The sequence below is a fragment of the Falco peregrinus genome, chromosome 5 (assembly GCF_023634155.1).
Source record: "Falco peregrinus isolate bFalPer1 chromosome 5, bFalPer1.pri, whole genome shotgun sequence".
NCBI lineage: Eukaryota > Metazoa > Chordata > Aves > Falconiformes > Falconidae > Falco > Falco peregrinus.
In genome coordinates this window covers 57,063,535-57,086,443 of record NC_073725.1, presented here as the reverse complement: position 1 = coordinate 57,086,443, position 22,909 = coordinate 57,063,535, and the positions used below count along the sequence as shown (strand labels likewise).

The following is a 22,909-nucleotide window of genomic DNA, read 5'->3' as shown; positions in this document are numbered from 1 at the left end:
ATTTAATTATTAGTTTTTAATATTGGCTGGATGCTGCAGTAAAGATTCAGCCTCCATCATGTTGTACAAATACATAGCAAGAGACCAATCTGGCTCTAGAAAGGTTAAAAACACAATAACTAAACAGACAGGAGAGAATAATAGGAGAAATCAAGGCCAGAGTCTTCTGAGATGGTATCTGCAAACCTTTAGAAGCAGCTGCCTCCTCCTACTGACCTTATACAGATCAGGCTCTGAACTAAATACACTCCACACCTCACCTTAATGATACCTCCATATTTTCTAGATTAGATAGTGTGAACAAATCCAGATGGATGAAATATTTTAGTTTAATCACACATAGAAAGCAAGAGAACAAGGCCCATCAATAAAATCTGACTTCATGTAAGGTGCCCAATCTACTGAGTAATACAGAGTCAAAAGGCATTAAAATGGCTTTGCTAAAAGCAGAGACCAAACAGAGCAGGATTCTTCAGCCCTGGAAAAGGCAAAAACTGATGGTGGAATGCCACACGTCTAGAAAATCTTTCTGTATTATAAGTTAATATGGAGTGACTTTTTTTAAATAACCTTTCGTAATATAAAATGTGAGGGTAGCTTATCCTTAAACTGGTAGACATCCAGTTTAAAATAAGGAGTTATTTCTTCATACAGCAATAGTGTATCATTGAACTCACTAAAAGTATGATTTTCCAGAGCATAAACAGATCTATAAAAATATCAGACACACTTGTGGATCATGGAACACTGGTGAATATTAAAACTGATGGTCCAGAGACACCTCTGGATCAGGACAACATCTGGAGGAAAGTGTATGAGAAAGAGGATTACTCTAAACCTACCTCTTTTTTTTTTTTTACACTTTTTTTCTGTCTTCTACTAGTCAAAACTAGGCTAAACAGAGCTCTGACACAATACAGCAGTCCTTATAATGCTCGCTATTTTGTTCCCACAGTAGCCTGCAATTCATTTTTTCAATTTCTTTGTAAATCATGGGCTCTGCTGAAAGTATAAGTATGCAGGAATGAGTATTTTCAGTTCAATTAATAAAGCCATCGTGATAAACAAAAAACTTATTCCTCAGTAGCACAACTCTGGAAAGAATCGTATGTTGATGAGTTGCGTTATTTTTATTGCATTAGAGCACGAACAAAAATTTTAAAAAAAAGTTTCTGCACTTACCTTCATCTCTGCCAGGCAACTGCTCAGAAACAGATCCAGAAGAATCTTTCCTGGAGAGAGATCTTTTAGTCTTCCCCTGCCCTGTACGACTTCTCTGACGTACCATAAATCCACCAATACCTGATAAGAAAACAAAAATTCAGTATATTGATAAAAACTACGTTTCATAGTAACAAAGACAGCCAAGGTTGTTCTGCAGATAAAAGGGACTACTGCATCTGTAGAGGTCTAAGAATGAATCTGAGATACTTGAGTTTTCATTCAGAGTTTTAATGTCTTGGTGGGTATATATATAATTATCACAAAAGATCAAAATTTCAGGATTGTAAATCATCCACAAGTTCAAACGACCAAACCTGGCCACTTTCAACAAGGCAACTTTTACAAGGGAAGGGTTTTCCCTTCCCTTGTAAGCTGATGAATTGTTAGTCAATCTACCAAACAAAATCTATTAAAGAGCCTTAAAGGACACAAAAAACCTCTACAAACTGCTCGAGAGCCCATCACTCCAAATGATGGTGCTAGAGAAGGACGGATCACAAAATAAAAGGATAATTCATCAACATCATAGTGCCTGAATCTCCAGGATCCCTTAACAAAGAGTGACTGCAGTGCTTCTAATCCTTTGCAGTTGGTGTGTATGTACATGCATCAGATTCAGGTTTGTTTCATTTTTCAGGGAAATTGTTGGCTGCAGAAAACTAACAGAAGCTATTCAACTCATGATCCAAACCCACACCAAGCAAACAAAACTCTCTTCTCTTCTCTTGAGGACCCGACAGTAGAACGAAATGGCTTGTTGAGGTAGAGTGCAGAGAAAAAGGAAATCTCTGTTAAGTGATGTAGGTTTGTAACACTATCTCCCCAGGGTGGGCCCATGACGGAAGGCAATATACACACGGGTATGGCCTGCTGAGACAGGGCTCTTACACGGCTGTGTGGGAAATGATGTGGGGAGGGTAAAAGGCGGTACAGATCTTTTTAGCTACTGAGAGGAGCAAGAGAAACTAGACCGTGTTGTAACTCCTGCTTCCTTTCCTTCCTTCACTGTACTCCTTGCCTTCACATCCTCAATCATTTCATTGCCTCTGTTCTCCTCCCCTTCCATCTTCATAACCAGAGGGTATGGCCCGTTACAGCAAGCAGGATGGTGGGACTGGTGAAAATACGCGACTGCAAAGACTGCAACCAACTTACCCACAGTAGTGGGAGGCTGCATAATGAAATACAAAACCACCATGTTAACACAGACTCCGAGACATACCAAGGTATGCGGTACAGGGGCTCTTCAAAAAGCCACGTGGTGTCTCAGCACAGTTTATTATCTTGGGTTCAGTTTCAGCCCTAATGCATCAGAGCTACTTCCTACAGAGTCACTTAGGTATCTCTAGCTTTTTCTGCCTGGAGACAGCTCAAGTGTTTCTACACCCAGGACACATGGTTAATCCACAGTCAAGATAATTAAGAGCTGACTGCCCTAATAAATTAAAATAAATTAATCCATCCAATAAATGAATTCATTAAAATTCACTGCCAGAAGTCATCTACAAATATTTACTCCTATGAAGTATTTCAGAAAATAACGACACCTGCAGAAAGTTCTCTGAACTTCAAATATTGCCAAATGCACATACATACATACACACACACACACACACAAGAACCGCCCTTCATCAATCATATTAATACAGTACATTTTCCCATCAAGCTAAGAATCAATACAAGGTATAGATCTGAACTACTGTCCAATAACTGACAGCATACTAAGAACAAGCACACTGCTAAGCAGCAACCTTTGGAAATATATTTTGATAAGAGGACTAAAAACTATTTTAAACAGAACAGGGGGAAAAAATCTAAAATCAACAATTAGCAGTAGAATACTTTAGAATTCCATACTGTTTTCTATTTATTTTTTGTTTAATTATACAGAAAAAAAAAGTGTTAAAACAAACAAGGGACACACAATCGTAAAAATTATTGTAACCTACCAGGTCTATATGGTTTTCGCTTCCTTTTTTTAATCCCATCAGCTCCTTCTGCCACTTTGGTATCATCATCTACAGCTTCCCGTTCTGGGCTGGAATCTGATTTTCCATCACAATCCATAAGATCACCTTCTGCAGAAAAGAGGCAATGGTAACTTTAACTGGAGAAGGGAAAGAAGTTATTTTTCCAAAATGTCTACATCTGACCGATTTCTGAGAAACTGATTAAAACTGACAGATTTCCCAAAAGGGTGGGTGATAGCTACTCATACTCTCCAAACACTTCTGTGAAACCCACCTTACCTATACACAAACCCAGTATATACATACATTTCCTCTGAGATGATGTGTACACAAGACCAGAGAGTAAATGCTATAGTTACTATACGTGAATCTGAGAATTTTTTTGGTGAACTTTTCAGATGCCTGTGCTATTGCATTTTCTAAGTGTCTGACCAATTTCTAGCCATACATCAAGGAATATGGTTACAACTGACCATGCAAGATTCACTTCATTTTGTTTACTGTCTTGTTTTCTTTGGTAGGCCTTTTTTTTATTTAGCAGACAGGCTGAAAAACTACAGCCTGTACTTGGAAGGTAATGTTTAATGACTCTTTGTTTAGAGAGTTCTTGACTTGAAGCCATATGAAAGCAGACTTATCTGTGAAAAGGAATTTAACTATATACTAGAAAATTCAGCCCAAAGGAATTACTCAGCCTTGAAGACAAAGACTGTAATTTTGAGTTAAGAGTTTATATTCTGTGGGAAAGCAGGGTAGAAACAGATGTAAGGTATGACGGCATTAAAAAGCCTTTGGTGTTGAAGAGCGAGGGAGTTAATTCTGTTTCTGATACCTCCCAAATATCAACACAGTAATGGCTTCATATCTTCATTCTATTATCAAGCTTTTGAAACATTAAATGTGCTCTGACCCCTGAAAAGATATTGTAATTCTAATTCTCTGCTTTGGATTTAGGTGTATAATTCTATATGGTCTAAAACCACATACAGTTGTGAGAGGGAGAAATACTGAAATACTGTTATGACAGACAGAGCTGGACTCTCTCATACCACTTCTGCTGTGGTAGAAGTACAGCCCTTGCTCTTCCACAGGCTGGGTCACAAACCAGACTTTCCCATCAATGAAGACAGAAGTTCAACCGACAAAGCTAGTGGCTTGGCAAAGGCAGTCCCCACTGACCACCACGGCCAGTTCCCTCCTCCTCTCCAGAGCATGGGTCAACCCTCTGCAACGTGTTCACTTCTGGCAGAAGAGAAACCTGCTAGAGTGCTAACATGTCCTGCTACACAAAGCGGTATGCCAAATGCTAAACCCCACAGTGGTCCTTCCCATTTACTTACAAAGCATAGCTCTACAAATAGTAGCAGAAGAGCCACGTTAAGTCTACCAAAGCTGAAGCTCCCAAAGCAAGCTGAACTTTCATCAAGTGGACTTTAAAATGTGGAACACCAGATGAAATGCGGAACCTGATGAAAGCCTATAGATGAGATGGTAACAAAATTACCACGAGCTCAGTTTTCTCAGATACAGCCTCTTTCTTTCACCCAGAACTTTAGAGTCGAAGTAAGGGTCTTTCCCCTTTCCTGGAACTACTACACTATGTTGCTCCAGTCAAAGCTGTGGCACAGCTTTATTCACCCTGATGCTCATATGAAAATTTCAGACATTCAGAGAACAGGCACTGATCCGCTCTACAGAGCACATTCCAAGAAATCCAGCCAATCTACCATGTACATGTTGTGCTGTTACTGTCACATCTATGAACATGCTCTAGCTCTCAAAAAGGCAATGAAAGGTGATCAGAACTGAAATTAAGTTCTGTGGAAGCTTTGGCTCTCCCTTTCATACTCTACATTTACGTATCTTGTTATCTAGTTGGAAAGGGCTATATAGAAGCCAACAAGCAGATAAAGAAGTTAGACAAAGTTATACAGAAAACAGGCACACGTTTGTAAAAGTAACTGAAAAAGACCAAGTGAAATGGCTAATTCTCTACCCTGTGCCTTCAAACCAAAATCAAAAGCTTTTTTGCTTTCAACAACCCAGCTGACGGACATACATGAAAGTATGAGATGAAATTTAAGAGTCAGTATAATGCTAGGACAATATACCAAACCCTGTGAATACTGAAGGAAATGAAAGAAAAACAAGTAGTTAACTGTTTTAAAGGTTATAAACAAATAAAGGAAAGCTGTTATAAAAAAACCCAAACCACTTCTAGTCAACAGCAGACAGTAAGAATGTGCTAATCAAACAACAGGAACAATATTGATATTAACAAGTTAACAGTGAAGCTGCACTGATGGTTAAACAAACCAGTTACCTCAAGTATACTCTCCATACCTAAAAAAAGCTTCTTATGACATTTAATCTGATTAACAACGAGGCAGTGTTGCACAAACAGAAACATATTAGATTGTGGTGAGGTGGGGTTCCTATTTTTCCTCTGTTCCTCTGGTAACAGACATCTGCCTGACTAATGTAATGATTTTCACACCTGCCTTAAGTAAGCCTTTCCTCAGGCCTCGGATTAACACCTATTCTACCAACATGCTTACCAGGATGTACAGCCAGACCAAGTAAAAAGGACAGGAGAACATTACTGCACCATGCTGGCTGCTGTTTCTAGTGTTGAAAAGCAGGGATCTGAAATGGGGCTGGCTGCTCCTACGCGCTTTCCCACTTCTTTATCTCCCACCTTCAGTCTCCTCTGGCTGGGGCTGCTGTGCTTTCTCGGCTGTGAGGGAAGCAGATGAGACAAGCCCTGGTGGCCTGGGACAGGTGGATCTTTGCTCCATCTAGACTTGCAGTGGAAGGAGCTCTCCCAGGGGCTTCTCCCATTGACTGAAATGTCATGCCCATGCACAGGATGTGTTTAGAAGACAAGCGTTAGCCAGATGCCCTCATCTCTCCTCAGCACTGGAAGCCACAAAAACACTGTTAAATCTTTTCCTCCCTCCAAACTACACAGATACGCCATCCTGGAACCTGAAACCCTTCAGTAGATCTCTACGTACAGCATCATCTACTTGAACTAGAGCAACATCCGAAATCGCTCCTAAACTCAAATTCTGTCTTGAATTCTACTTTGGAACGAGGACAAACATTCCCTATAGGATTGTCTAGGGAAATTCAAGAAAATTATTTTTTTTCCCTCAGGTCACCCTGCCTTATTTCCTTCAGAAAGAAGAAATACTCAGCAAAGAACTTTTTACTCTGCTTTCCACTTTGTTTTGAATACCAGCTTTACAGTGACCTACATGTTGCTTTGCTGAGCCAATGTCACCACTTTCAAACAGCATTTGCACTGAATTTGAGATCCTCAGACTACACTTGCACTCAGTGAGTGCACAGTATTTCTCACAGGTAACCCAATGATTAGATAAAAAGGCAACTCACGTTTCCAGTGTTGCCAGCCTGAGAAAGGTGAGTTTCCTATAGGATGGATGACCCATAAATAGAACAACAAGAAAAATCTCTGAAACTGACAACAATGAGCCACAACAATTGTTCAAGTAATCTCCATAAAGCATTCTGTACAGAAGGTATGAGTATCAGTACCAAAAAAATCCCAGGGATATTTGCAATACACACATGTACTGCAATGCTCCAAGATACAAAATGCGCCAAAAGTAGACCGCTACCTCTACTGTCATCCATCTCCCCATCTCTTGAATGTTCTGACTGGGCATCTGGGGGTGTCTGAAGCACAGCCACACTGTTCTGATTTATAATCTTCAGTTTAAGCTTTGGTTTCGTCCGTTTTCTTCTCGGTACTGTAACAGTTAGGCTCTGTAACTGAGACATGCCCGATTCTGTCAAGCAGACTCCATCCTGGGTGTATGTCTTCGGTGGGTCTATAAAAGTTAAATGAATCATAACAGCAATATAAAACTCCTTAATTTACAAGTCTTAGATTTTTAGGAATAGCACTTTTAAGAGTTAATAATCCACATGTATGGAGCTGATTCATGAGTGAGGAAATTGGTATAAATTAAACAGAGATATCTGATACTGTCTTACACATTACAGTTACAGCTTCGTAATTTAAGAGCCTGATGTCAAATCCAGCAACAATCCTTTATATTGCTACAAAACAACTTGCATCAAAGACTCATTGGAAAGAACAATTTGATTATGGAAACTGGTGCCTTGCAGGGTATTTCCTGGCACTCACAGAAAATGTGTCAGTCGTACTTTGGGTTCCTATTGCTTATTGGCCAAGGTCCTCATTCAGCCCTCAGCACTTAAACTTCATTTTATTAATGACCTTAAGCCTCCCAGAACTCTTGGTAACTCAGGCAAGTTATTAGCCCTATTTTATTGGCAGACAAAATCCAAGTTATATCAAGTGAGCTGCTCAAGATCAAATTGGAAATGGTGGGTAGAACCCAAGTCTCCCAAGATGTGCAAGATTGCCTCCTCCTCAAGCTGTTACATGATAATTGTTGAGTCTAGCAATGAACTCTTAACACTCCTTAATTCACTGTGTAGAAAGGTGCTGTCACCTGGGCTGGCGCCCTGCCAGTGGAGATTTGGGAACTCTTCGGGAATTACCAAATAATAAAGAGGCTACAATGATGCTTTTGCTCTTTGGAGACAATTAAATAATTATTTGATAACACAGTTTTTGAAAACATACAAACATTTCCTCCCTTTAACCAAAAATACTTTATGTAACACCTCACACCTCAAAACACACCTGGTTCTAAACTTCAAAAAAAATCACGTATCTTTTTCAGATTGAAGATTTGAGGGGAGAACCTTCTCAGAACTACATTTGTGCAGTATCAAATAGAAAAAAAATTCTGACATGATGGAAGCTGTTAGGCACTATCTTTATAAAAAGTGACTTGTGGGTAGGCTTGTCAACATTATAAATTCCTAGCACAAACCAAATGCAGAAAAGTTGTGTCCTCCTACAGCTCAAACCTGTAAACATTTGTGTACATGCTTGACTCAGCATCACTGTTATCACTGCTAATATTAAGGCAAGCAACTAAGTCTGCAGGATCAAAGCATAACTTAAAGTAATTATTATAGTGTAGGTATGGCAGGCAAAAGAGAAGAAACAAGAGAGAATGAGAAAAAAAATGAAAAGCATGCTGCGGTAACTGAAGGATAGTTAATGCGGTGTGTTATAAAAATCATAGAAAAAGGAGTTTTTGTCTCATGTAAAAATATACCCTTAAAATATGCTAAATGACCAAAGATCAAGCATTTACATTCTTTACCTAGTTCTTTTGATTTTGAAATAATCTGAGCTCCAACTGATGAATCACAACAGTCCAAAGAAGGCACTGAAAAATATAAGGAAAATAATTTCAACTTTTAAAAATGGTGACTTGATTTAAACTGAAACTATCAATTAATTTTCCTTCAATCAGTTCCATTAAACTCCCTAATTTATACTGTTGGCAACATTCACTAGCACCTTTAAAATAAAGTGCTTTTCAGAGTCACAGAAGATGTGACTACAAAACAAGCCTGATAAAAACTGAAGTTCTCCGATTTCCTAGAGCCAAGAATGGCATTGGAACGGCACTGAACTTGGTGGTAAGTGATCTCCTACTGGACGAAGGGCAAATTAATACATTGGATCTACTGGATTGGAAAGTAACCTCTACACTAGTTATGATGTCCAGGTTTTGCTGACCTAAGCATGAAAAATGGGAGGGCTTTGTGAACTGGGTACCACCTGCTGTCATACTTCCCCAAGGAGGGGCAGGCACGCTCCAGCAGCTTCACACACAAGCTTCTAGCTGTGCCCGGGCTGTCAGGACTCTTACACAACGCATACGAGAAGGCTGATCTATCTGAGAACAGATGATACGTGACTTGTTGAAGTTAGATAGGGTAATTCTTATTCAAGATAAGAATATCGGTAAATGGAACAGCAGAAACTCAATTTAAGAACTACAGCTTGTGTGCTTCAGGGCAGCACTGGAACAGTGTGATTGAACAAATAATGATCAAAACTAGGCTACTGTTGTGGGCAGAAATGCTCTTCCCATCTGCCTTGCAATAACCGCAATCATGCTTCACTAACCTATGATGTGCAGACTACACTTTCAATATTAGTAGTGACTTTACAGAGATTATGTAGACAGAGTAAGTAAAGTGAAAATTAGAAGCTTTTATCTTGCAAACACAGAACTAGAATCAGAAAACCTGTTAGTTTGGCACAGTTAGCATTATCATATAGGCAAGTATATCCACGCTTTTTTCTTCTTTCATTTTCTTGCCTAGAAATCTTATCCATGCTGAATTTAAGACTCAGACAAACATCTGGAGTATTTACTTTGCATCTGCCACACAAGATGTGACCACTGAGACAAAGCACCTGTGGGAGGTTCAGTGTTTCTCAGACAAGTCAGACCACTGCACCTGTGCTGCTGCTGACCACACACAATATGGAGTCAGGGGCAAGAGCAGAAAAAGCCCAAAAGCTTCCAAGTAACACTTCATTTTTTTTCTATGTAAAATAACGAGTATGTAACCTAGAGGATGCTTTTTAAGCATCTAAAAAAATGAACAAAAATGAAAGCCTGTCTTCAAAAACTATAGTCCTTTAAGGGTTTTACGGAAGGTGTAACTCAAGTACATGACATAACCTACAGAAAACAAATATTCCATGCAATTAGCAAATGAAAGCAGCCTATGAAAAACCGATAAATAAGAGTGGAAGGAAAAGACAAGGAAGAAAATGAATTGAAAATGAGATTTTAAAAGAGACACTGAGCTGGAGGGAAACAAATAAAGGACAAGCAACAGGATGGAAGTTATTTAAAAGCACTGAATTGAAAAAACAAAAAAAAGGTTGTTAAAAATACTCAAAGTGGAATAAGACATCATTCTGTTCATTTAATTAGTTATAATTTACAAGATGTTTTAAGACAGTGATAGCAATTACTGAATTGGAATCTAAGGTAAATGAAAACATCAGAAAGACAGCTGTGAATGGGAATTCAAAATCCTTATTTAAAAGTCAAACAACAGGGAGCATTCTTCTGGTCCAGGTCAGATTGGGAACAATTTCAGCTTTGGAGACCGAGTAGAGTTGAAATATTCAAATAAACAAGCTGATAGCGACAGAGATGACGCCTTCAGAGACCAACTCACAAAAGCTGCAAAAACAGTGTTTGAACACGCTATCAAACAGACTCCCAGAAAAGGAGCTAATTAAAACGCAGCTTAAGAATTAAATCAATAAAATGGACAACAGAGAAACACAGTACTGTTACAGAAAGACTGTTCATGGGAAAGAAATCAAAAATTGAACAAAAAGTGCTTTCTGAAGCACTTAGCCAAAGTTTAATGAAAATTATTACACTTATTTCCAAAAGAGTTTAAACAGCATTTAATAGCTTCAACTGAAAACAAATAATTGCACAGAATACAATATGATGAGAAGAATCACAGTTTCAAGAAGAAAGGAGGCTGCCATTTGTAAGGCTGTAATAGAAAGGAACTATTCTAGGAAGAAATGAAATCAGCAAAAGGGACAGAGCAAAATGGTTGATGTAGAAACACAATGCTAACAGAACGCTACCAGATGCCTACATAACTGTGTGCATGAGGCTGGGATTTCTTTGTAAATACAGTAACTTACAAGAATGATAAGAGCTGACATAATAAACATTCCAAATAATAACAATAATAAAAAAAAGTTAAATTTTTAACAGATAGTATTGTATTGCTTTTGTATACTTTATTTGTAAAGTATTTGAATTAAGTTTCAGGAAAATTATAATTCAATTCAGTTTCATGAAAGTTGTACAACAGAGGCTCCCCAGTATAATATGCGTACCACTGACAGTATCGAGCATCTCAGAATTAGTAATACGAACTCCTCGCTGCCTCTGTGAGCAGCTTGCTTAAGCCACAGAAGGAATGCATGCACACAGGTGATCAGAAACTGTGACCAGATCAGTTTTAACCAGCTAAAGAAAACCAGTCCCTTTGCTGGTCCCTTTGCCTCCTGCAGAGAAATTAAAACAGCACCAAGGGAGGAGGAGGCTGGAGTATATGGATGAAGACAGGATGGGAGTAATTGAGGAAGGGATGAAATTTGCAGATGGAGCATATGACATATAAAGGTAAATGACATAAAGGCAGAAGTGATGGGTAAATGGCCAAGATTTGCTTGTCTAGGAGTCAATCTAGATGAGGGGTACAGCCCCCACTCCTGAATGTGCTGGGATTACAGCGCAGAGAAAAAGCGGCTGCTGCCTAGAGCAGTTACAAGTAGCCAGTCATGATAATATTCAAGCAATCTAAATTAGAAGAAAATTTCTACAAGGCACAGCAATACGCTGGGGAACGTAAGTTATAACTTGAGACCATACTGCAGGGAACCTGATGAAATTGATGAGATGGTAATTTCAAAAGAATCTAGGAATGAAGGTTTATGGTATACTGCTTTGGAGAAAATCTTACCACATTCTGGTATTCATATACGTTCAAGAAGAAAAAAAATATTTTTTATTTCTGTTTCCTGAAGATGACTGTACAATTATCTTTCTCATCACCTACATGCTAGAAGCATTTACTCTTTATGAACAGTAAACCCACCATGTATTGGTAATTTACTAAGCTGAGGGGCTCCTGCTTCTTCTAGAAAGAAAAGTAGTTTAAAGCTTGTAATAGTACTTGCAACACATCTGTGATACATCAAATGGAAAGAGCAAGAACCCTCCCAATAAGAATCCCACAATATGGTACATTTTAAGAAGCATTCTACTGCAAACTTGTTTCTCTAAGTTTATCAACTCACTTTGAAAAAAAAATTACAGAAAACTTTCAAAGGAGTTGTAGAATTAATGAAAGACTGAAATATTTCATATAAAGGTACATGCAAGTATTTCTATGAACATGCATCAAATGACATACTCAGACATGCAACTGTGCAAACGCACACGTGTTAAAGACGTACTATATATACTGAGTCAAAACATGAAAGAATAAACAAAGAAACCTGTCTTATAAAAAAAGGTGAAAAAAAAACTGCAAAAAGAAAGCTTGGGAACTCCCTAACAGGTCTTGTGGGACTGGCTCCTACTCCTGGAAGACAAATCTAAGCAACACAGCTTCATGAAGGTGTGCGGGAAGGACTAACTACAGCTTATGCCTGTAAGTGAAACATCTCCAATACCATCTTGTGAATTTTTTCCATCTCACATATTATGGGCTTTAATTATCGCTAAAAGGTACCTCTGCCAGCTTGAAAAAGAAAGGAAGGAGCATTGGACCTTTTTGTTTTAAGTGCCCACAGCTTATTAATAAAATAAACAAAAATCTCTGTCGTATCTGAAAGTTTCTTGTTTTTCCCAGTTATAAAACCTCTTTCTTTTTGGAATTTGTGAAAACAGGTCTCAAAAGTGAAGTGACTTGTAGAAACACATAATCGTAAGTCATTCTTCTAACAGTGATAAAAGTGGGATACTTGGAAGTGTTCCACACCCATGTGTCATTGACAAGGGAGTATATAAACCTCCAAGGTCACATCAAGTAAGTTACAATTACTGCCACACTGCTATGAGGACATGGCAGTGTAAAGGGACTTTAGATGCTCTTTTGAACTTTTCTTGGTAGACCTCTTGAACACGTCTCATGGCATCTTCAGTCTGGATCAGGTAAGCCATCCTTACTGGCATCTTCTTGGGGGACACAAGTATTTCTTGAAACATCTGCTTAGTTCTTGTACCTTCCTCCTACCGTACTCTCATGACATCCCAGTAAAGGGCTCATGTGAACACTTTAACATGCCATTTGTTAAAAATGGGTATAGGTGTCAATGCTCTGTTAAAGTAGCAGACTGAAGCAAAAACTCCCACGAGCTGACATGCAGTGAAAACAAACCTGTGATACCACCCTTACAGCAAGACCGTAAATCATGTAACAGGCCAATCTAATTGCTGACAAGCCACTCACAGGAACATGAACCAGTACCATCCCACAGAACAAGACGCTGCAGCTGTGCTTAAAAACCGCAGTAACCTCAGCTCCTGAAGTACCACTGCTACAGAACCGTAATACGGACTGACGAGGAGCCTGATACACATATTCACCAATAACATGTATAGAGGAGAGTAAAGTTCGTCAGAAAGAGCTACACATTTTAACTAACAAGAAAGTGGTGACTCCCAAGGAGGAAAGTATGGCAACTTCTTTTAAAGGCTGCAGCTACAGAAGGAAACACCGGTCTTAAATACTGGGAGAGCCGAGGGAGTGGCATTAATAAAACATGATAGGGGAGGGGAAAAATGCTTATAGGGACCGTTGTTACAGCTACTGCTGCATTGGACAGCCTGAAAGTACTGAGATATAGAAAGTTTTTCTGCTTAGAACTAATTTTCAGATTCTTCTGCAGTTAAACTTTAGAGAACTGAGCTTGCTTCCTTTCACTTAACCAAGTGAGATGCCTTTTACCCTTTCAATACCAAATGCTTTTGGTTGTTTACCCAAATTATCTTCAATAAATCTACCCAGAACTCCCCCGCTAGATTTTCTTTGGCCTTGCAGCTGATCCCTAGAGAGCGCAAAAGAGCTGAGGACACTTCCAGAAGGGCCTTTAAAAACACACATGAAAAAACTTGCTTCTACCATAAGCCAAATCTCCACCAGAGAAAAAAACCCATAACACATTCCAAAACCTATTTATTGCAGTGTGCAATCCTGCCATTGGTTTCAATTGTCTTCTTACCGTTTGTTGGTGGTATGTATGGCCTACAAATGGTACAGTCAAAACCCATATCAGCTATGTTTTCCACTTCCTCCTCTGTGTTTAAGTTCTGACAGATTGCATGCATCCATCTAGAAATTAAGTGGGGGAAAAAATACAATTTAAAGGAAATATGTGGTGTTTTAGGAGACCCGAATATCAGTATATGGTCCAAGTAAATGTGAAATACTTGCTTAAATTCTTTTAGGGAGAAATGATGGATCAGGTTCTCCATATACAGCATTCCCCTATGGTGGTGTGTGTTAAACAATGTATATACGGTATCAGATTACCTATTTCCCTTCACAGGAAGGAACTCTCTATAAAACAATGTCCCGGAAGCAATTATGTCTTAGTATTATAATTTTCTTCCTATATTGCAATCATTTTAACTACTTACTTGATACAATGTAATCTGGATTTAGCCTCATAGCAATATTCTTGCCAAGTAAAATAAATTTTATTTTTACGGAGGGGAAAAATGAGGCACAGAGTGATTAACTAATTTGCCCAGAGCTGTATAGTTAAGTCTGTGGTACAACTAGGTATGAACTAGTAAGAGACTTCTGAGAGTCAGTCCAGTGCTCTTTACCACAAGACCATTCCCTTCATCTTTATGATTTTACATTAGGGGGAAAAAATTAAAATAAGCCTTAAACCTGTAAAGTATTAGAAATCCTTACCGATCACATTGTCTACACTGAATTATAAGCTCTTCATCCCTGTAAGTGCGACAGCAGATTGGGCAGGTAGACAAACTTGCGCAGGGAGCACACTGTGTGTAATTATTTTGCCATTCACATCTTAAACCTGGAGAAGTTGCTCCACAGTGTCTGCACCAAACACACCTGCAGAACAGACAAAATGATCTATTACTTTCAGGTCACAGGAAGATTGTTTTGTGGCTTTAAAACCCTCCTACTCAGAACTGGGTGAGTAATTAAGTTCTAGATCACTAACCACTTGGGGGGGTGTCTGTGTGTGCGTGGGAAATTTTTTCAAGTCAAACAATATTTTAATGGAATGAAAACGGTAATATTTAGATTTTGAATACTACCAACATTTTTTATACTTTTTAAGGGAAGTTCCTAGAGTAAGAATTCCCTTCAATCTGCAAAAAGAGGCAGACCGGTACTTGTAACAGCTCAACGGGTCAAAGGAGTTCTGGCTTCCAGTTGCCATTCACTTTGAGATATTGAGACTTAATTAACCATGTGAGAGGTCTAGCTTGTTTGTGTTTCACCCAAGTAAAACAAACGGTTTTCAGAGGGCTTTATTTTGAGAACGATTTGGTGAAGCACACATTCATTTTTCGAACTGAATGCTGGAATGAACGTTCTAATGACATAAATTGGATTTTCTCCAGTGAAAAGTTTCAAAAGAAAAATTTTATCCACCTCTACCTACATGTTTTTTGGCATGAAGAAACTGCATTAAGAGGAGATAATTTCCCTGTTGAATTGCCAATTGCATGAAACAATTCAAAAGTATTTTGTTTTCTTTGTTTAATACACCTGACAAATACATTTAAAACTTTGTTACGTTTCAATTGACACTGCAAATACAAAGTGACAAAAAGAAACAAGAGAGGCCAGCTGTCAGTATTTCTGACCCCAGGATCAAACACACCATTTGCACTTCCAGCCTCCCTTCGGAACCGTCTGCAGAGGCGGATCTAAGCAGTATGTGTGGTAGCTAATGTCGCAGTCATCACAGAGTAGCAGTCTTCCGGGATCTGTCGCTTTCCCACAGGCTTCGCACACTGTGCACTCCAGGCACCTCCAACCTTTGCTAAGCACCACTTTAGTAATCTGCAAATGGCAAGGTGAAAATTATTTCAAAACTGCTCTATGAAGTGTGATCGTTGTATAAATTAAGGTCTGGCTAGTGGAGCACAGGATGCTCTTCTGTGCACACCACGCACATCACAAGTGGCTGTTTATCAATTAAGACTTTCTGAAGCTTCAATAAATGGCAATGGATTAAACAGAAACTGTAATTACTGACATCTGATACTGTTCCAGAATATAATTTCTTCAGATAAACTAGCATACCAGAGAACACATACTGCACTGGATCTACATGTAGGACAGTTTACTCTTTATAGGAGTAGCTGGTCCTGTAGGGATGAAGAACACACAGCTGCTTTTTTTCAGTTATGTAGTAAAGCTAAAGATTCAGTTCACTACAGATCCTGTACCTTTCCTAAATTACCTGTGATAACCAGTGTTGGGGTTTTAGTTATCTGAAGCAAACAACTGATTTATTGTAATTAATATATAATGTAAGAGTAGTACATAAACACAAAGCCAAATTACAGTTGTATGAAATATGCATATGACATTTTGTAAAGTACATTTCAAATACTTCTGTGATGTTTAAAAAAAGCACCCCACCTCTATGTCGATGTACTTATATAATATACAATAAAGAGCGTATAGCATATATATTACAGTAAATAGCTTATCATGTGCTTGCTAAGTTATCTGATACCATTCAAATTTAATTTTTACACATTCTCTCCTAGACTAATGAATGTAAAATGTATTAATTAACCACTTCAACTGCTGTCAATTCTGACAGCCAACAGATAAATTGAATCAACTACACCTTACGCCCCTAGCAAATGAAGATACAGTACAATTTTTTTCTTTGTTTTTAATTCTGCTTGTATTTAGGTCTTAAGCTTATATCTCAAACTGTTATTTTAACCAACTGCTGGATAATCAGTGCTATTTATGGTTGTGAAATTACAAAAAGGTTAATTTCTCTTGAGGAAATGCATACTATAAAATGACATTTAATTAAAGTCTTTCACAAGTTGCATACAAATAATGGTCACATTAGCTGATGAATATCTAACAAGTTAATGACTCCTCCAATTAACACAAAACCTAAGACAGAGTATTAAAGTACAATACGAAAACAGTGTAATCAAGTAATTTTTTTATGTAACAAAAACACTCACCTTAATACTGACACAGTATGGATGGTAACACTGACCACATTGAGAACAGGCAAGCAACCTGCCCTCAGCACCTTGGCCAAAACTCCCACAAACTACGCACATATCCTGAAATGAGAGAGAAGAGCAGGTTTTCAACACATGCCATCCACTAAATCCTGAAAACATATAACTGTAAAATCCCACTAGCTGGCTGTATAATTTAATTCCTAACAAGGACACTGATTTACTTTTTTCTAATTAAAAGCACAGAAAAATAAATGAAAATAGAGTAACTATTAACCTAACCTGATGGAGAGTGAACTTGTCACTGTTAGAGAAGAGGACAACCGTATTATGCATTGAGTTTTCTTCCTCATCTTTGTTAGATGAAATATCCATAGTTGTGACCTATTAAAAAGAACACAAAACAGAAATAGCAAGCACACCACATTTTCTAAGACATGAGACAAGATGAAACAATCTCTAAATATATTAATTTTTTAATACTACCAGAGACACAAGCTTTGCAAATATTTATTCATATAGTACAAACTTCATAAAAGCTCCCTTCATCAGAAATTAAATTAATTCACATTTTCACATCAGTACAAGCATCATCACTATTTGAGTCTTACATACACATTCTCTTTCTCTCCTTTGTTCACCTTTTCACATTACCCCACTGCACTTCAAAATGGAAATGGAAGGAAAGAGGTAGTCTAAGAAAAAAATAATCACTAAGCAGGAATTTCATACTGTGACCAGTCTGCTCTGTCCCCTACACATAAACACTGATGTTATTCTCATTGAAAAGTTAACTGCAGTGACATACTTTTGAGTATTAATTCAAAGAGCAATTGCAGAAATGTTATTTGTCCCATATTGCCTAAAATGTGGCTTAGCTAATGTTCCAAGTATGTCAGAAGAATAAGCAAGAGTTCTAAAGTTACAAGAGTTTAGATACTCTTCATAAGCAGATTCTTTATGAGGCTTATCCATCTTGACCATAAAAACCTGCACTGAACTTGAAACAGCTGTTTCAATCTCAATCTATAAGCACTTAATGTCTTTAATGTCTACAGTTATTCTCCTTTTGATCAAGAGATTGTTACTCTGACCTGCACCTCGTTAATTCAGCATATACATGTACATATAGCTTCTCAGGAAAAAAAAACCACAAGAAAGAACAGAAAAAAAAAAAAGAAAAAAAAAAAGACTTCAATGGTGTCCTGACTTTCATGCAAATCTTGCCATGCAGAATTTGCTATCCATGGATTTAAATTAACAGGCTAACTATTCACTCTCTGAACCAGTAGCAGCCATGGAAGTTTGGAAGATAACAGCACAGAGTTCTATATAAAAGAACAAATATGTGACAGAGAAATGTAACTTTGTTTTAACAGCTGTTCTAATTTTATAAATGTGGATTATTTTAAATACAATTTAAGTCTTACACAGGTAGTTTTGCTTCAGTAATAATGTAAATAATTTACCAACCCAAACATCAATCTAGGGACAAATGCAAGTATTGTCACAGCAGCTAAAGGAGTCCTGAGACGCTGTTGCTGAAAATCAGCATTTACTAAGAAACAGCTAAAAAGGGAATATATTGTTCATGTGTTCTAATTATTGTATGTTTGAAAGCACTGCAGCTGTAACTAACTAATTAACAAAGAAACCACCTGAAACACCTCTTGATATGTTCAGGGAGAGCTTTTCCCTCTCACATATTTCCATAGGTTCCACAAAGTTCTTGGAATTGCTTGCATGTACAGAAGAGCAGAATTTGAAGGATCAAAACCACTGCAACCTTGCTGCTTGCTTAATGCCAGCTGTGACCTAGCTTGGGTTAACCTGTAGCTACCTTCTTCCCCATTCCCAAGATATTTCCACATCTGTGTAGCTGTCCAGCTACATGTCCAACAACAAGCTGTCATGCTGAGAAACAATCGGTTTGTGCAAAGGGACTGAAAATACTCCTAATACAAACATTTACCTGGAAAAGGTTGGTCTCCTGGTATTGCTACCTTCATCTATTTACTCTGTCACCAGACAACCACATCTCTGCTCTAGAACTCTGAAGCTGCCATTTAGTTGTCAAGCCAAAGGATGAAATTCCTATAGGAAATTGTTGAGAGCAATGTCCATTTTGTATTTATAGCAACTTACCTAACTCAATTTCCTCTGTTCATATACAAAAACTTTTAAGACTTTGTTCTATAAAACCCAGATTCTCTTGAAGTACAAATTTGTGATTTGTAACATCAAAATAATTCTGTGAATGCCTCTAATTCATTAAGGTACCTACGACTAGCCTGAGTGGAATTCATGCTATATGTTTAAAATTACATATTTTCTTATGAATCTTGACCATCCAAAGCCTTAAAAGGGAACAATGACCGAGACCTTTGTTCCTTTTGCAGATCACAAATACCAGAGTATTCCCAGAAATTATTATACAGGCAGCAAAAAGTGGCACAATGCATACGAACTCAAATAGACTGTATGTAAGAACACAAAGTTCTAAAGACAGTCTGAGGAATTACTTCACAAAGACATAAAAATGAGTAAGTCCTGCTCTGAACATAAGGAAGAGGATGCCTCTCAAAATCTGCAGGGCTGACTGATCATCAGACTTTAAAAGAAATGTTCAAAGACAACAAAAAACTATTAATTTTTTGCAGTCCAGATTTCCAACAGTTTTTCATATCAAGATCCCTCTTCTTATGATATGGGGACCAGGACTGTCTAAGATTTAAGAGTTTTAAAAGGACTTCAAGTGCGAAACAGCTTAACTATCAACTGCAGCGAGCAATGACTCGCTTAGAATCACTTCCATGCTTTATGGGAGATGGCTAATGCAACTACCATTTTCTCAAAAGTTTCTAAAGGGAAGCTGTGTACCATCCCACAGAACATGTGATATCTGATCACAACAGAGAACTTGCAGCCGTCTTGATATACCATTTTGTTACCGTCAAGGAAGCTTTAATTATGGTAGATCATGATCCATCAGGGCTCTCTGAACGAGCCAGCAAGCCTGGGGATAAGTAAGTCTGATTGATGTGACGTAACTACCTTACTAAATTATTTTGGAAAAGTGCTTCATCAATGTTACTTAAAAAAAGGTAAACTGACATAGAATTACACTCCCTATATTGACACAAGACACAAAATAAAAAGTAGAATAAATAATCAGTTTTCTGCATGGGAAAAAGAGTGCTAGTACAAATCTGATAGGCGATGTCTGCTAACAGGCCATGGTGCACATGGTGATCTGAAAAATCAAGTGAAAAATCAAGTGAGAACCAAAGTGACCAAGCTTGCCAACAATATTAAGATACTCAGAGCAATAAAAACCAGAAGGCAACTGTAAAGAACTGCACAAGAACTCAAAAAGCTGAGTGCTTTATGAAGTGCAGATGAAAGTCCACAAAGTAAAAACATGAACCTGACAAAAAGACTGACAAGGATGATCAAAAACATGGAATAGCTTCCACACAAGGAGCAACTCAAAATACTAGAATTCTCCAGACTAGCTAGGAAAGAAGGGAAGGGAAAGGAGGAGAAATGATGGAGATCTATAGAAACTGGGTGGCATGGATGAAGAAGGTGCATGGAAAACAAGTCTCCACTGCCTCTTCTGTAAGAGTACTTAGGGGCAGGCAATGAAACCAGCAGGCAGCAATTTAAAACAATGGGCTGATGAGCTGTAGAACTAAAAAAGATTAACATGGTTTTCAAAATTTTTTTTAAGTGAATAGGCAAATTCATGAAAGAAAGCTCCAACACAGGCTGCCCACGACAAAGATGCTACCTCCTGTTCAGCAAGTCCCCAACCACAAACGGTTGAAGTGCCTCATTCTCTAAGCCTCTTGTGTTTCTGCACTCTTCCCCCAGCACTCTATTTTGGTCCCCCAAGTGGAAGAACCTCTAGTCTGATCTGCTATGGCTGCTGCTACATTCTTATGTACAAACCTTGCTCTCCCCTTCTGTGTTGTTCCCCTGAGTGCTGCTTTTATCCAGCGTGTTTTCCACCTAAGGAAATGGAAGGAGTACTCTTAAGACTCCCAACCGTTGTCCCTTTAAGTGGCAAAGAGCAGCATAAAATTGCTTCAGGTCCATTAAGCTGCAGTGCTCTAGCTCTTCAACACAAACACTTAGTAACAGCCAGGCTTTAACAAATACCTCTGCTTTTTAGTGCTCTTCGGTTTTATATAGTATTCTAACACAAGAATTGTACGTCAATAAAAATTATGTTATATTAACAGACTGTAATATGACTTAAAAATAAATGTTCTTACCCCTGGAATGACTACAGTTCCAACTCCATTCTTCAGTTTTGATCTACCTCTGCCACCTCTTCCTGAAAGACCTGCACCACGTGGCCTCCGCTTCCCTGGGAATCCTGATCCACGGCCCTATTCAATGTAAGATAACAATTTAAATGCAACCTGGAGTTCTTTTGTCATATGGGGTTCAAACTTGTTCAATGCATCTAGGGAAAAACATAAGCAAAAAAACCACCCTATGACTTCCAGCAAGTATGAGCACACTAGACCACAGTCATTAAGTCACCACATAAATCATGAAATACCTTTAACTACTTACATGACATAATATGATCACCTTTATCACCAGTGAGAAAGCAGCCAAACCCAGAAACATTAATTTTCTGCTCAGGAGTAACTGGAAATACAGAAACGTCTGTCTTTTTTTCCACAGTTGTAAAGTACCCAAAATAAGTATCCTCTATTCTATGATCCTTCTTCTTTTCTTTTTAGTCAGCTCAGCACTCATGGGACTTCTGAATTCTAGACACCTGATTACTTGTAATCATATATACTTTTTTCTTATGCTATGAATGATCACGGAAAAAGTGGAATTTATTAGGACTCAATGCTGCTCCCAAAGCAAAGCAGGAGCTGGCTCCACAGAACTCTCTTGATACAGCAGATATAGAGAGTTATTTTTATATTAATAATATCAATTACACACTGGTCAACATTCCTCATAATATGATGGTTTCTTATAAAATATCCACTTATTTTTCTCCCTTCCTTATTTTAGATGCAGACGCGATTGCAGTGTTGTGTGCTCTAGAGTATTCACAGTATGTTCAACTACAATTAACTGTGAAAAAGCAAGTATGTGTTAATAATAATTACCTGATATTCATACTGTGACTTAGTTTGAATTTAATTTTTTATTTTTTTCTTATTTAAAAATGGACTAAAACCAAAGAGGATCCCTAATCCTCCCTAATCACTTCCAGTGAGAAAAAGAACATTCCCTAAGTTTTGGCTGGTATATCAGACACCTTTAAAAGAAGTTTCAGAGCCTCTGATTTGTATAACTGGTGGCAATTATGGTATATACTCAAAAAAGCACCTTTCCTACTATGAAATAAGCGATGAGATTATTGATTGCATTTCAAATTTGTGGATAATCTCGGCTCCTCATAAAACCCAACTCCATCCACAGAGTATCTAGACATGGTGCCTATATCCAAACGTTTGTGGGAAACTACTTATAATACCAAGGCAAAACATTTACTCAATAGAACAGTGTTAACAGAACCACAAAGCTCCTTAGGGACAGTGTCACCAACAGACATCAACAGTCTTTACTGATGGAGACAGGAGTTCCTGGGTGGAAAGCAGCACTATGGGCTCAGTATTACCAACAGTATTTTCCCATTTCAAAGAAGATATGAAAGTTTATGTTCATAATTAAAAGGGAGAACCCAAGCATCCCAACATTAGAATTTTATTAACATCCATCTATTAATGGAAAGAGAAATCAAACTGACTTACTCTTACCCAACGAGGTAATGTAACACAATGCTATTTTAGGAAGTGAAAGGAAGGATGCTACTGATGGCTGAAGTTATTTATATGTACCAAGGTGAAACAAAAAATATTGTCCTTACATATATATGGAGTTAATACATATGCACACACAGGACATACAAGCATCAATTTTTAAGATGTAAACTCTTCTAGCATGTTTCTTATTTTGTCTGTTTCACACCAGGTATCAGTA

The 22,909-nt window shown here is 38.0% G+C and overlaps 1 protein-coding gene across 14 annotated transcripts in view; it reads right to left on the bottom strand.

The window, feature by feature from the left end:
* KMT2C (lysine methyltransferase 2C) overlaps nt 1-22,909 on the bottom strand; it is a 197,994-nt gene that overhangs the window by 50,678 nt on the left and 124,407 nt on the right. For 12 of the 14 annotated variants that reach the window (XM_055803570.1, XM_055803574.1, XM_055803575.1 and 9 more), the window contains 10 exons: nt 21,169-21,285; nt 17,171-17,272; nt 16,886-16,990; nt 15,547-15,728; nt 14,601-14,765; nt 13,900-14,009; nt 8,429-8,494; nt 6,839-7,051; nt 3,174-3,302; nt 1,183-1,302 (listed from right to left, as the gene is read on the bottom strand). In XM_055803570.1, coding sequence (XP_055659545.1) covers nt 1,183-1,302; nt 3,174-3,302; nt 6,839-7,051; nt 8,429-8,494; nt 13,900-14,009; nt 14,601-14,765; nt 15,547-15,728; nt 16,886-16,990; nt 17,171-17,272; nt 21,169-21,285 — 1,309 coding nt within the window. The remainder of the gene's footprint in view (nt 1-1,182; nt 1,303-3,173; nt 3,303-6,838; nt 7,052-8,428; nt 8,495-13,899; nt 14,010-14,600; nt 14,766-15,546; nt 15,729-16,885; nt 16,991-17,170; nt 17,273-21,168; nt 21,286-22,909) is intronic. The other 2 variants (XM_055803578.1, XM_055803582.1) reach the window with 2 other exon arrangements.